Here is a 16,301-nt window from a genome sequence, read left to right as displayed (position 1 = left end):
CTGCTTAACCCTTTTTCAAACAAGGACCTAAAAAAGGATATAGCTGAATTGATAGTCATGATTTTGATGTCTGATTCCTTCAGGAAAGATGCCAACTTTTTAACTGCAGCATCATACTGCCTCAAAGTTGAATCCCTTTTATCTGATTCCAGGAAAAGGATATTCTGGGGATCTACACCTGCATCTTTTTTAGCCGCAAATTTCATGAAGTCCATAAAGTTAGGGCTTTGAGAACTCCTGAGGAAGCGAACACAGTCTTATTCTTTGTACTGACTGAGAGAGTCTGGGATTGGGAATCCGATGGGGGCGAAGACCCCCCAATTCCAGAAGCATGGGGATACCAATTGCTCTTCGGCCAGGTTACCGGTGCTACTAGTGGCCACTTGTCCCTTGAAAGTCCTGAGTTTGTTCAGAACTTCAGAAGAAGATTCACTGGAGGAAAAGATGTAAATCTTCTTCCACTGGTTCCAGTCTATGGACAGAGCGTCTGTGGCATATGCCAGAGGGTCCAGGTTGGGAGCCACATAGCACGGAAGCTTGTGGTTCGCTTGAGAAGCGAAGAGATAGACTTGGAGACCTGGGACACTCTGGCGTATCCATTGAAACGAACTGTTGTCCAGAGACCATTCTGACTCCAAGGGAACTGACCGGGATAGAGCGTCTGCTATCACATTCCTTACTCCCGCCAAGTGTGGAAGAGAGGTGCCATTTGTACTTGCCGCCAGGGAAAAGGATGGCTATCATGACATGGTTTAGATGTCTTGATTTGGAACCTCCCCTGTTGATGCAGTGTACCACTACTGCGCTGTCCAGAACCAATTTACATGAGAGTTCTTTGGTGGGAGGAGCCTCTTGAAGGTCAGGAACACTGCCATGGCTTCCAATACGTTTATGTGAAGCTGGTGGAACTGTGGTGACCAAGTTCCCTGAACCTGCTTGAACTGAGAGTACCCTCCCCAGCTGCTTAATGACGCGTCTTGTGGATAGTTATTACCGGAGGAGGATATTGAAGAGGTACCGACATGGACAGATTCTTCATCTGTGTCCAGGGACGCAGATGGTTCCGAAGGATTTGCGGGATTGCTGACAACTTGTCCCGAGATCTGACATTTGCTCTTGAGCGCCAGATCCGGTTTATGTCTTTCAGTTTGGCTTTCATCAAGATGTTTGTTACTGAGGCAAACTGTAGAGAACCTAGGATCCTTTCCTGGTTTCTCCTTGAAGCATATTTGTACTTTGGAAATTGCTTTACTGACTTCATTATTTCCTTCCTCTTGGCTATTGGAATTGACAGATTGTGGGAGGATAAATCCCATTTGATGCCTAGCCAATGAAATCGGGACTCCGGAGTGAGTCTTGATTTTCCCTTGTTTATCTGGAACCCCAGATATTCCAGGAACTGAATTACTTTCTTTGTGGCTTTTCGGTCATTCTCGACGGTTGGCGCCCAGATCAACCAATCGTCGAGGTATGCTACTACCATTATCCCTTGCGACCTTAGTTGCTGAACGACTACTTCCGCTAATTTCGTGAATACCCTGGGAGTTACGTTCAGTCCAAAGGGCATCACTTTCAATGAGAATGTCTGGTCCCCTAGCTTGAAGCCTAGATAAGGGCGAAAGTGTCTCGCTATTGGGATATGATAGTATGCGTCTGTAAGATCGATAGAGGTGTGAACGGCCCCACGGGGAAGTAAGGTCCGTACCTGCGAGATGGTCAGCATTTTGAACTTGTCGCAGCGAATGAATAAGTTTAACTGGGGACAAGTCTAAGATTACTCTTCTTTTTAATGAGCCTTTCTTTGCACGCTGAACAAGCGACCTTGAAATTTTAATGCTTGACTCTCGATATTGCTCCTTTCTGAAGGAGTTCCTCCACATAATCTGTCAATTCCTTCGATGGAAGTTGAAGGAATGGTCTGGGTGGAGGGGGGCCCTTGATCCAACTCCAACCCAGACCTTTTGACATAATACTTTGTGCCCATTTGCTGAACCCCCACCGATGACGGAAGAGGAACAGCCTCCCTCCTACCTTGGGGATCTCACTGCTGCTGTGCTGGGTGAGCTCCACGGCCTCCACGGAAGTGTTTCCCTCTGTTGATAACTCTGCCTGATCCTCTCTGACGAAACGCTCCTCTGGCTCTACTTCCCCTGGCAAACCGGTTGAAGTGCTGAAAGGCCTGGCCTTCATACACTTGGTTGAACGCCGGGGAGACAGCGTAAGAGGTGGATGGCTGAGCCTGAGGTGAGATCAGGAGGATAGGTTGAGTTTGGCTCTTCGACGTGGCAGCTTGTCCTGGTTGGGTGACTGGGACAGCTGAGACCGCCTGAACAAAGTGCTGAGGTTTCTTCTGATAGGGTTGAAACCTCTTTGACTTTTTCAGTTTCTTACCCGAAGCAGACGAGTCCTGCTTTCTCTTAGCGGAGAGGCCCCAACGATCTTTGAGACTCTGGTTGAGTCTCGTAGCCTCATTTTGGACCTCTTTGACCGCTGACTCTGGGAAGAGGTCCGCCCCCCAGATGTTGGAGGAAAGCAACTTATTTGGCTCATGCCAAATAGTTGCTTCCTGGAGGACATGCTTTCTGCAGTTGACTCTCGCAACCACAAACTCATACAAGTCCGATTGGACTGTATAAGTTTGTGATTTAGTCAAAAGCTTGAAGAGCGGTTCCGATGCATAGGAAAGGGCCGCTACTTCTGTCATAACCATCGTATTAAGAGTTCTTGCCAGCCTGGACCTTGCCTCGAATTCTGTTTGAATGAGGTTGTCCGGAAGTCTTGGGAGTTTTTCACCGAACTGATCCATAGAGCAGACCGGTTTAAACTTTCCCACTGTGAAGGTGGCTGGCAAATCCTCCCACATATTGCCAAACGAAGGGAACAAAGGTGATGTGGGATCTGCCTCCCTCAGCTGCGGCAAAGGATCTCCTTTTAAGCCTGCTTGTACGGTGACGCTGGCAATCTTCGTTAGGAAAGGAAGTGGTGCTTCCTCTTCCGTCGTGAAGATTGTGAATGGGCTTTTAAAGGCTTGAAGCCTGGTGTTAATGCAGTCCCATTCTTCGAGACAGCGGAGCCATTCCCTCTGTGCCTGATCCCTATAATAGAGAACTGTCTCCTTCGGGATCTTGTCCTCCCTATTCAATGCCGACTCCGTCAGCCTGGCATTGCCGATGAATGGAGGCTGCAAATTCTCAGGGTAGAACTCGAAGTCTTCAATCCTTCGAGTTCCACACTCCGGGATGGAGATGAGACCATCTTGGAAAGGAGAATGGTGGGAGGGAATCATGTGGAGGGAGCTGGAGGAGACCTGCACTAGGTGCTGGAGTAGCAGCTTGCGGAGCCTGATTGAAGCCCGACAGGAGGTTCTCTTGCGTGGACATCCTGTCCGACAGCTTAGTAAACATCTGCTCCATACTGGATCTCCAAAGATCCTACAGATCTCCCACCTGCTTCGCATCATTCCGGCGGAAAATGCCAGCAGGATCAAACAAATCCCAGGTACTGGCGCAGAAGCAGATGGGGTACCCAAAGGCACTACCTTAGAGGAAGGAGAGACCACCGACTCCGCCGGAGTACGGGATCCCTCTTTTGGAGGACTTGCTACTCGACCCACCCTTTAGAAAGTGAAGCCGAGGAAGAGGATTCTTTCACTTTCTCTGCTCCAGGGTGAGAAGCCGAGACTTAATGAGTTGAAGACGCCGAAGAAGTCTTTTTAGACGACGACGTCTTACTTATGGGTTTTTCTGTGCCCTGTGGCCTTTCACCTTGGGAACCACAGAGGCGTCGGGTGCACTATACGGGAGCTCCGCCCCCGCCCCCTAAAGCCCTGGAAGGAAGAAGAAGAAGGAGGAGAAGAAGATCCAGAAAAGCCCAAGGGAAGCAAGCCCTTGAGCGTCCACATCCTACCTCAACCAACAAGTCATCCACACCTACCATAGGCTCTACATTATATCTAAAGTGGGCGACTTCCGCCGAGATATCCTGGCCTGGTCCTTCCTTCATGCATTGTGCTACCTGACGTTGAATCGTCGCAATCGTCGAGGCTGCCTCAGTGGGGGGGGGGGGAAAGCGAGGAGGGAAGAAATCAGTTTCCGTGTACACAGCGGGACGCCGGAGCAACCAGGGAGAGGGGAGGCCAACTCCCCCATCCCCGCCACCACCCGAGGTACCACAGAGCACAAGGGAGAACAAGGTCACTCCCAGCCTAACAGTCTGTCCAGACTCCCCTACTCCCTCCGCGTAGGGAGAGAGGGAGCCAGGCCCGGATGGAGCGAGCGAGAACAGACATCCCTCCCTCCTACTCTATGGCGAGAGGAGGAGGGGGGGAAGCGACTGGGGCAGGCGTCTAGCCGTACCGCGATCACGAGTGGACCAAGGTACGATAACACAACACAACCGACTGGATCGGAAGCCAAGGGTCTAATGCAACCAAACTGACCAGGATGGAGCAACAATACATGATGCAACAAAACTGATAATAAAGGATGCAACAAAACTGTAACTAACGTGGACCATAGGACCAATGAGACCCAGGCTATAAGGCTAGACGCCCTAGGCTAACCAAATAAAACTATACATCGATAAACGAAAGTAGGGAAAAAAACAATGAGTGAAAGAGAAAGGACGTCCAGGAGTGCACGACTGACTCGGAAGAAAGTCTATCACTCAGAGCTAGCCTAAGCCGATAAGGAGAGCAATGGCTAGGGTCTGGACAAGGAATGGCTACGTAGGTAGAGAGAGACATGCATGCATGACCTAACACCAGGGGTAGGCTACATCCCCTAAAACGATGTAAACAGCACACAGAATAAAATGGATAATAGGACTAGAGCCACATGTGAATAATTGAAAAGGAAAGGTTCCAGATATGGGGGACCGAGAAGCTAACCGAACATGAGGCGGGACAATGCCGCCATGCTCCAGACGGGGAACACGTATTTATACCTAAAAAACGGCAAATACAGGTACCTGGATGGAACGAAACTAAATCCAAACCTTTACAGGGCACTTAACTTAGCTGCTGCAATCGCTGCACGTTCCATCTCGAAAAAGGGGAAAAGATAAATCCACAATTCACAGAGCGAAAGAAAACATGTGTGGTTATACGTCCGCTAACTGAAAGGATGGCCACCAGAGGCGCGAGGCGCGGTGATTGGCGTGGCGTGGGTTGTAGTGGTAGTAGTTGCCGCCTCGACCTGTGGATCGGCTCTCTCGTTGAGAATTTTGATATAGGAGAATTCTAAATGGTAAGAAGTTCGTGGTAGTGGTCTCACTCGCCCCAGTTACCATACCGACACCCTTCTTTTATTTTGGGTGAGCGAGTCAGTTATACTGACATCTTCTTTGATTTGTTTTTTCTTCTGTATTTGTTAGCTCATTTACCTTAGAAATAATAAACTAAAGGATTATTTCACGCAGCGACACGAACTGAGCCCAGAAAACGAATTTGTATGCTAAACTCTTATTCTAGTAACATTCAATCATTTACCTTCATTTTGCAACAAATTGGAAGTCTCTAGAACAATATTTTGATTTATGGTGAATTTTTTGAAAAAAACTTTTTCCTTCCCTCTGCGCTCAGAAATGCTGGAGTCAATTTGTCGTAAATTTTGAACCATTTTACATTAGCCATTGCATAGAGTTCTATATATGAAAATGTGCGCAATTTCATGTAAAATACAAAAAAAAAATAACTCATGGCTGTAGCTTTTATAATTTTTGAAAAAGTTGCATATAAATCCCGATAAATAGAAAAAATTCAACATTCGCTCAAAAGTAACTCAACCAAAATGGTAAAAAATGCAATTTTAAGCTAAAACTCTTAACATTCTAGTAATATTCAAATATTTACCTTTATTTTGCAACAAACGGGAAGTCTCTAGCACAATATTTCGATTTATGGTGAATATTTCAAAACTTTCCTTCACTCCACGCTCGGTATCTCGTAATTTTTGCACCGTTTTATATTAGCCGTTGCATAGTTTTATATATGAAAATGTGCACAATTTCATGTAGATTAAAAAAAATAACTCATGGCTGTAGCTTATATGATTTTTGAAAAATATGCATATAAATCAAGATAACTAGACAAAATTCGACATTCGGTCAAGTTTGACTCAACAGAGATATTCGAAAAATGCAAAATTGTAAGCTAAAACTATTAGAGTCTAGTAATATTCAATCATTTACCTTCATTTTGCAACAAACGGGAAGTCTCTAGCACAATATTTCGATTTATGGTGAATTTTTGAAAAAATCTTTTTTTTTACGTCCACGTGTTACGAATTCATGCAACATTTTGTGATAATATTTTCGCTGTAGTGCTTTGATCGTTTTTCAATTTGTTAAATACCAAAATCATCGCAATTTAGTGTACAATACAACGAAAAAAATGAACTCATTAGCTTTAATCATTTTGCTTACAGCGTGATTTGTATACAATTATATATGAAATTTTTTTTCACGCTGTCATATATTCCAATATTTATACAGGCAGTCCCCGGGTTACGACGAGGGTTCCGTTCTTGAGATGCGTCGTAAGCCGAAAATCGTCGTAAGCCGGAACGACGCTTGGAAATATGTCTTAAAACTAATAAAAAGTTATAAAAACCTTACTTGTAATCCTTTGGTTACATTACATGTTGTTTCCTGTAGTTCTATGTACAACCTGGAGTTATTTTCATAAAAGAATGCTGGTTCTTGAAGGTAAAAACTATTGTAATCCTCTGGTGACACTACATTCTTGAAGTTTTATGTACAACCTGGAGTGATTTTGCCAAATCTTGAGGGCTACAAGAACAGCTGATTACCATTTACGTATCATATAGACTAATTAAAGTAAACGTAGCTTTAAATAGGCTTATATTATTAGTATCAAAAAACATTTACTGGCATGAGACAGAGGCCGTTTAACGAAACGAACACTTCTCTGTCCTTAACTCGGAGAGTCGAAGAACGCCTCTCTCTCTCTCTCTCTCTATCTCTCTCTCTCTCTCTCTCTCTCTCTCTCTCTCTCTCTCTCTCTCTCTGATCAAATTACTGGATAATGTCTCTCTTTGGATACTTGGAATTTGCGTTGTAATCTAACCAGAAACTTCGTTTCGTTATTATTACTGGAAACAAGCAATGATTTTTTTCATTATTTGCGCTTTTGGACTGTTATATGTAAACTTTGCGCACCGCAAGCTAGTATGTATTCATTCGCTCGGAAACTAGTTCCGCATATGAGTCGTCACTAAAAAACAGAATATGACATAAAAGTGTCGAAAATCATCAATAACCATCAAAATTTTTTTTTTTGTTGTAATCTAACCAGAAACTTATTTTGATTAATATACTGTGCTAAACTATAAAGGATTTTTATAATAGTATGCGTTTTTTAAAAGCGTCGTTAACTCGGAGCGTCGGAAGCGTCAGCGTCGTAACCTCGGAACAAGCGTCGTAACCCAGGACGGATTTTTCCATTGAATATTTAAGAAAAAGCGTAGTAACCTCGGAACGTCGTAAGCCGGAACTGTCGTAACCCGGGGACCGCCTGTATATGATAATGATATTTTTTCCTTTTCTGATGGTTGCATACTAAACTTCATGCAATGAGCAAAAAAGGAGCCAAAAATGAACTCTTAATCTTGAAATAGCGTGCTGTTATTTTTTGAAAAAAACCTTTTTTCAGCTTTGGTGCTCACTCCCGAACCCCGCCAGCATCAGGAGACACTTTCGGAAACATACTGGCTCGGCGTTTAAGGGTTAACGAATTCATTATTATTTTATTTACAACTTAATAGTAAATAATTTTTGGGTTTCAGTCCGAGTACTCACTCTCCTCCCTAGGATTTCTGTTCATCTGTTACTTCATCCAAATGAACCCCACATTCTTTGGAAGCTTGAATTTCATGTCAATAGCTACTGTTGGCTTGTTTCATATGAATGGAGTTTATCGTCAGGTATATAATAAAAATAACTTTTTAACTTACTTGGAGTTTTGGAAGAGAGAAACTTAAACTTGAGTATGGCTTTGGACGAGGTGTATCCTCTCTTTGGATCTGTTAAAAAAGAAAAAAAAGAGCTCAATATCAAATTAACCATCATCAAACAGAAAATTAAGCCCTTTCACCAGCTTTGAAGGCCGAATGAGTCCTTTTCCAACTTTCATACCTGAATATATAATATGCATTTTCAAATGGACAGAAGTGGAGATCTGTAACAGTAATATGAATATATATTAACCCTCTTACGCCGATTGGACGTATTAAACGTCGAGATAAATTGTCTCGCGGGTGCCGATTGGACGTATTAAACGTAGACATAAAAAAGTTTTTTTTAAAATACGCGGAAAAATACTTGTAGGCCTACCACACGAAAACTTTTGAATCACGTGCCTTGGGGGATGCTGGGAGCTCACATATCAAGGCGTTGTTTTGTTTACAATCGTTACGCAGACGCGCAAGTGCGAATTTCTTTCTTATCGCACTAAAAAGTATCAGTGACACATCTCAGAAATTATTTCATCACTTTGACATAATTTTTGCACCATTTTAAATTAGCCGTTACATGGAGTATTTTATATGAAAATGTGCGCAATTTCATGTAGAATAAAACAAAATATACTCATGATTGTAGCTTTTATCAGTTTTGAAATATTTTCATATAAATAACGATAAGTGCCAAAATTTCTACCTTCGGTCAACTTTGACTCTACCGAAATGGTCGAAAAACGCAATTGAAAGCTAAATCTCTTATATTCTAGTAATATTCAATCATTTACCTTCATTTTGCAACAAATTGGAAGTCTCTAGCACAATATTTCGATTTATGGTGAATTTATGAAAAAAACTTTTTCCTTACGTCCACGCGGTAACTCTTCCGATAAATTTTTTCGTGCGATTGTCGTAATTTTTACACAATTTTAAATTTGCCGTTACATAAAGTTTTATATATGAAAATGTGCGCAATTTCATGTAAAATACAACTAAAAACAACCCATGGTTGTTGCTTTTATCAGTTTTGAAATATTTTCATATATATAACAATGTGCCAAAATTTCAACCTTCGGTCAACTTTGACTCTACTGAAATGGTTGAAAAACGCAATTGTAAGCTAAAACTCTTATATTCTAGTAATATTCAATCATTTCACTTAATTTTGCAACAAATTGAAAGTTTCTAGCACAATATTTCGATTTATGGTGAATTTATATATATAAAAAAAAATTCCTTACGTCCGTCCACGTGGTAACTTCCGAAAAAAATCAGAAATTTTTTCATGCAATTGTCGTAATGTTTGCACCATTTTAAATTAGCCGTTACATAAAGTTTTATATAAAAAAAATGTGCGCAATTTCCTGTAGAATACAACAAAATATGATTGAAGGTTGTAGCTTTTCTCATTTTCAAAATATTTGCATATAAATCATGATAAATAGAAAAAAACCACGTTCGGTCAAATTTGACACTACCAAAATAGTCGAAAAACGCAATTGTAAGCTAAAACTCTTACAGTCTAGTAATATTCAGTCATTTATCTTCATTTTGAAACAAATTCGAAGTCTCTAGCACAATATTTAGATTTATGGTGAATTTTTAAAAAAACTTTCCTTCCTTCCACGCTCGGATTCTCTGCTGCAAATCTCCAAAATGTGTACGTCGCATTATCGTTATATTTGCTCCGTTTCATAGAGTTTTATATATGAAAATGTGAGCAATTTCATGTAGAATACAACAATAAATAATTGAAGGTTGTAGCTTTTCACATTTTTGAAATATTTGCATATAAAAAAATATATTAAAAAAATTTGACATTCGGTCAACTTTAACTCGTCCGAAATGGTAGAAAACTGCAATTGTAAGCTAAACCTCTTACAGTATAGTAATATTCAATCATTTATCTTCATTTTGAAACAAATTGGAAGTCTCTAGAACAATATTTAGATTTATGGTGAATTTTTGAAAAAATCATTTTTTTACGTCCACGCGTTACGAATTTTTGCATCATTTTGTGATAATATTTTCTCTGTGTTGCTTTGATCGATTTACAATGTGGTATACACCAAAATGATTGCAATTTAGTGTACAATACAACGAAAACAAAATTAACTCGTTAGCTTTGACCGTTTCGCTCACAGGGCGATTTGAATACAATTATATATGAAATTTTGTTTTCGCGCTATCATATATCGCATTATTTATATATGATAATGATATTTTTTTAAATTTCTGATGGTTACATACTAAACTTCAGGCAATGACAAAAAAGGAGCCAAAAATGAACTCTTAATCTTGAAAACTAAGCGCGCTGTGATTTGAAAAAATATTTTTTCCGCTTCGGCGCTCACTCCGAGACCGCCTTGGCATACGGGAGACGATTTTTATTATACCCCTTTGGCGTAAGAGGGTTAATTATAAAAACCATATTCTAACCTGTGTGCAATTCACTGATAAATATCATGTAAAAATGGGAGTGACCCAGCTAAACATTGAAATAAACTCTACTCAGTTGGATAGTTTCCTTACACCAATTTTAGACTGGTCCCCCAGATAGCAGAATATAATCCTAACTAAGCACAGTTCATGTGTCCAGGAGACTTGGTTTTTTACTTATATATCTTTCTGATGGCAAAGACCACTCAGCTTCCAATTCACAATCCATATTTCCATATGAATGTTTTGTCAGTATATATGTGTGAGTGAGTGAGTGTGTGTGTATGTGTACACACACACACACACACACACACACACACACACACACACTATATATATATATATATATATATATATATATATATATATATATATATATTATATATATATATATAATATATATATATATATATATATATACAGGCAGTCCCCGGGTTACGACGGGGGTTCCGTTCTAGAGACGGGTTGTAAGCCAAAAATCGTCGTAAGCCAGAATATCTTCAAAATCGTAGGAAAATCTTACTTTTAATGCTTTGGGTGCATAGAAAACTATGTAAACTGCATTCTTATTGCATTTTTCATCAAAAAATAAAAAAAAGTTCAAATATTGATTATTTTGCATTTTTGGTATCATATTTCATTTGCCAGATCAGTGTTGTATATGTATGTTGTAACCCTGGAACATGCGTTGTAACCCTAGAAATAATTTCTGATGAATATAATTGAAAACGCGTTAACCTCGGAATGTCATAAGCCGAACTCTTCATAACACGGTGACTGCCTGTATATATTATGTGCAATTCCACAATGGTCACATGGGTAGAGTATATAAGGGATCCTCACATGAATTTTCACACGTGAGGATCTGTTGTTGTGTGTGTGTGTGTGTGTGTGTGTGTGTGTGTATGTGTATGTATATATATATATATATATATATATATATATATATATATATATATATATATATTATATATATGTATATATATATATATAGTATAGGTTACATATAGTAAAGAAGTGTTTTGACATTCTACATTCTATAAATGATGAAATATGTTGTTAACCCTCTTACGCCGACTGGACGTATTTTACGTCGACATTTTTTGTCTCCCGTGTGCCGACTGGACGTATTTTACGTCGACTTACAAAAAGTTTTTTTTAAAATTCGCGGAAAAATACTTTTAGGCCTACCAGCCTAAAACTTTTGAATCACGCGCCTTGGGGGATGCTGGGAGTTCACGGATCAAGGTGTTTGTTTTGTTTACAATTCGTTACGCAGGCCGCGCAATGCGCCGAATTTCTTTCCTGATGCACTAAAAAAGTATCTGTGACCACATCTCGGAAATTATTTCGTCATTTTGACATAATTTTTGTACCATTGTAAATTAGCTGTTACATGAAGTATTATATATGAAAATGTGCGCACTTTTATGCAGAATACAACAATAAAATACTCATGATTGTAACTTTTATCAGTTTTGAGATATTTTTATATAAATAACGATAATTGCCAAAATTTCAACATTCGGTCAACTTTGACTCTACCGAAATGGTAAAAAAACGCAATTGTAAGCTAAAACTCTTATATTTTAGTAATATTCAATCATTTACCTTAATTTTGCAACTAATTGGAAGTCCTCTAGAACAATATTTTTTCGATTTATGGTGAATTTATGGAAAAAACAATTATTCCTTACGTCCGCGCGGTAACTCTTCCGAAAAAAATCATACATGCGATTGTGGGGGGGGGGTGGTAATGTTTGCACCATTTTAAAATTAGCCGTTAAATAAATAAAGTTTTTATATATGGAAATGTGCGCAATTTCATGCACAATACACTAAAACAACCCATGGTTGTAGCTTTTATCAGTTTTTGAGTTATTTTCATATAAATAACGATAATTGCCAAAATTTCAACCTTCGGTCAACTTTGACTCTACCGAAATGGTCGAAAAACGCAATTGTAAGCTGAAAACGCTTATATTCTAGTAATATTCAAGCATTTACCTTCATTTTGCAACAAATTGGAAGTCTCTAGCACAATATTTCGATTTATGGTGAATTTATGAAAAAAACAACATTTTCTTTACGTCCGCGCGGTAACTCTTCCAAAAAAATCATACGTGCGATTGTGGTAATGTTTGCGCCATTTTAAATTAGCCGTACATAAAGTTTTATATATGAAAATGTGCGCAATTTCATGTAGAATACAACAAAAAATAATTGAAGGTTGTAGCTTTTCTCATTTTTGAAATATTTGCATATAAATCATGATAAATAGAAAAAAACCAAGTTCGACAACTTTGACTCTACCGAAATGGTCGAAAAACGCAATTGTAAGCTAAAACTCAAACAGTCTAGTAATATTCAGTCATTTATCTTCATCTTGAAACAAATTCGAAGTCTCTAGCACAATATTTAGATTTATGATGAAGGGGTTAATTAAAAAAAAATCTTTCCTTCCCTTCCGCGCGCGGATTCTCCGCCACAAATCTCCGAAATGCTTATGTACCATTCTCGGAATATTTGCTCCGTTTCATACTAGGCATTTCATAGAGTTTTATATATGAAAATGTGCGCAATTTCATGTAAAATAAAACGAAAAATATTTGAACGTTGTAGCTTTTCTTATTTCCGAAATATTTGCATATAAAATATATAAAAAAATTCGACATTCGTTCAACTTTAACTCGTCAGATATGGTCGAAAACTGCAATTGTAAGCTAATACTCTTTCAGTATAGTAATATTCATCATTTGTCTTCATTTTGAAAGTAAATTGGAAGTCTCTAGGACAATATTTAGATTTATGGTGAATTTTTGAAAAAAATATTTGTTTACGTCCACGCGTTACGAATTCATGCATTATTTTGTGATAACATTTTCTCTGTGTTGCTTTTATCGTTTTACAATGTGTTATATACCAAAATGATTGCAATTTAGTGTACATTACAACGAAAAAAAAGTAACTTGTTACCTTTAACCGTTTTGCGCACAGCGCGATTTGAATACAATTATATATGAAATTTCGTTTTTGCGCTATCATATATCGCATTATTTATATATGATTTGGATTATGATAAATATTTTTCATTTCTGATAGTTGCATACTAAACTTCAGCCAATGACAAAAAAAGGAGCCAAAAATGAACTCTTAATCTTGAAAACTAAGCGCGCTGTGATTTTTTGAAAAAAATATTTTTTCCGCTTCCGCGCTCACTCTGAAACACCTCCGGCACACTGGAGACAATTTTTTTTTTACTGCTTCGGCGTAAGAGGGTTAACCAAAACCCATGACCCAAGGGGTCATATGAGAACTTGCAGGAGTGTTAATGTATTACTGATGCTGTGTTGACGTTGCCTTGAAGTTGCTCCGAAATCGCTTTGTATAACGTCTTGGTTTGTAGACACCTGGGTCAGCGTTTTAATGTTGAAAAAGGTAACACCAACAATGCCCCTTTGGGAAAACATGTTGTCGTTCCCATCAGCAGTCTGTGCTTGCATCACAGACCTAGATTCGTATGTTCATCTGTGTGTATGAAATTGAGCAACGTTTCGCTCTACTGTGATCTTGTAAACATAATTGTATATCAGACTTCCACTACACCTCTCCGCTTGAAGACCTATCCAAATCTTCTTGCAGCTATCTTTGTGATGCAGCTTTGCTAAATATAACTTAAAATTCAACTATGAGTTCTAACGTCTTCAACCTTCATACCAGAAGTAACTATTGATGGGGACTTGGAAGATATCAAGGCAATCAATGAGACTCGACGAAGGTGTGATGTTTACCAACCGACATCTGTGGCATATCATTGCAGATCAATATATATATATATATATATATATATATATATATATATATATATATATATATATATATATATATATATATATATATGTATATATATACATATATATATAAAGGAGGTTTTGACGTAGGAAAAATCTATTTCTGGGTGATTGGCTCGTGTCGCCCTATGAAGGATCCTTAATATCATTCTTTCTAGGTAAAATTGATCTAAAATTACCAGAGAAAAACAAAATTAAAAATAATGTCAGTAAAACTGACTCGCTCACTCTATAAAAGAAGTGTCGGTATGAATAGGGGCGAGTGGGATCACTACCACGAGACATTCACCATTTAGACCTTCCAATCAAAATCCCCACTAGAGAGAGCTGATACTAACGGGTGATGCTGCCGCTACTACTACTACTAGGTGGACGCCACGGACAGCAGCGCCCTAGCGGTCATCCTTATCTATGAACATCTTGTCCTGCAGGGAGGGCAAACAAATACAGGGTGGGTTTCATAGGCGACACGAGCCAATCACCCAGAAATAGATTTTTCCTACGTCAAAATCCTTTTTCTGGGCTCAGCTCGTGTCGGCCTATGAAAGAGTACCAGAGAAACAGACAAGATGGGAAAAAGGACAATGAAAATCAGTTGTAAAAAGAGGTATAATATAGTGAATCAGGTATATTACAGAATATAAATTAAGTACTTAAAGCTAACTTATTCTAAACAATGCATAAAAAGAAAGCCAATAATATAAAGCACTTAAAATTAACTTATATTAAACATAGTAATATACAATAATGCAATGCAATTTAACAAAATAGATTCACTTAAATAAGGTATTTACATAATATACAAACACATTGTGTCCTACCCTAGCATAAAAATAAGGGTAGGTACACTGAAGTACATTATAAGTACATAGTGTGGATGTCCCTAGCAAAAAAATAAGGGACAATCCACCAATATGATCTCAGCGGCTAAGGCTAGAGTATCCGAGTAGCATGGCGATAGGGTGAGGCATGTTGGACGAGGTAGGTAGAAAGGAGACCTGGATCTATACTATGACTACTATACAGTATCAGGAGAAACAATGTTTCCTGCTGCTACTGCAGAAAATTTTTTTTTAAAGATTCCAAGGACTTTAGATAGTGACGTTTAAAGACTGTCGGAGATTTCCATCCAGTATACTTTTTTAAGATCCTCGAAGTTCATATGTTGAAAGTAGTTAATTGAGGTGGCTACTCCTCTGATGTCATGTGCTTTTGGAAATGAATCAGGATTGGCTTGTTTAATGAAGTAAAGGATCTGTTGTCTAATTCCTTTTACTGATAAAGCACCACCTTTTTCTCTCATGAAGAAGAGAGAACCTGAGGATCTTGAGGATGTGCGAGATAGAAAGGCTCTTAAAGTTGATACTGGGCAGAGAGAAGGATCTTGCTTGGAAGTGGGATGACTTTCCAAGGACCCACCTTGCAAGAGGATCCTCATTTTTTAGTTCCAAAAACACTACGATCCGGAGCAAGCAGAACTTCTCCTGAAGGGAGGAATTCCACATGACCCGCATCTCTGGGATAGAGCCGACCAGTTCTGAAATTCTAGCTCCTGAATCTAGGCTTAATAAGAATAACGTCTTTCTAAGAAGCATTATGAATGTACAAGACGAGTTGTCAGTATCTGATGCTAGTTTTGAGGACATCATTTAAGAACCATGAGACTGCAGTAGGCCTATGAGAAGGTCTAAGTCTAGCACAGGCTTTAGGGATAGACGTAAGTAAGATTCAGTCAGGTCTATCTGGAAACCCAACTGGAAGATCTTCTTCAAAGCCGATTTATGAGTAGTAATAGTGCTAGCTGCTAAACCTTTTTCAAAACAAGGATCTGAAAAAGGATATAGCTAAGTTAACTGTCATGTTGTAGTGTTTGATTCTTTCAGGAAAAAAGAATGCTAATTTTTTAACAGCTGAGTCATATTGTCTAATAGTTGACTCTCTTATCTGATTCTAGGAAGAGGATGTTTTGTTGGATCAATGTTAGCATCTTTGTTAGCCGCAAACTTCATGAAGTCCATAAAGTTAGGGTCTGAAG

General features: G+C 38.9%; 1 protein-coding gene across 2 annotated transcripts in view; it reads right to left on the bottom strand.

Moving 5' to 3' along the window:
* The window catches only part of LOC135219579 (uncharacterized), a 331,388-nt gene that overhangs the window by 286,413 nt on the left and 28,674 nt on the right, over positions 1-16,301 (bottom strand). For both annotated transcript variants that reach the window (XM_064256461.1, XM_064256463.1), the window contains exon 2: positions 7,974-8,042. In XM_064256461.1, coding sequence (XP_064112531.1) covers positions 7,974-8,042 — 69 coding nt within the window. The remainder of the gene's footprint in view (positions 1-7,973; positions 8,043-16,301) is intronic.

Source organism: Macrobrachium nipponense, chromosome 1 (genome assembly GCF_015104395.2).
Source record: "Macrobrachium nipponense isolate FS-2020 chromosome 1, ASM1510439v2, whole genome shotgun sequence".
Classification (NCBI taxonomy): domain Eukaryota; kingdom Metazoa; phylum Arthropoda; class Malacostraca; order Decapoda; family Palaemonidae; genus Macrobrachium; species Macrobrachium nipponense.
Note: the sequence above shows the minus strand (reverse complement) of the source record. Positions and strands in the feature narration are given on the sequence as shown.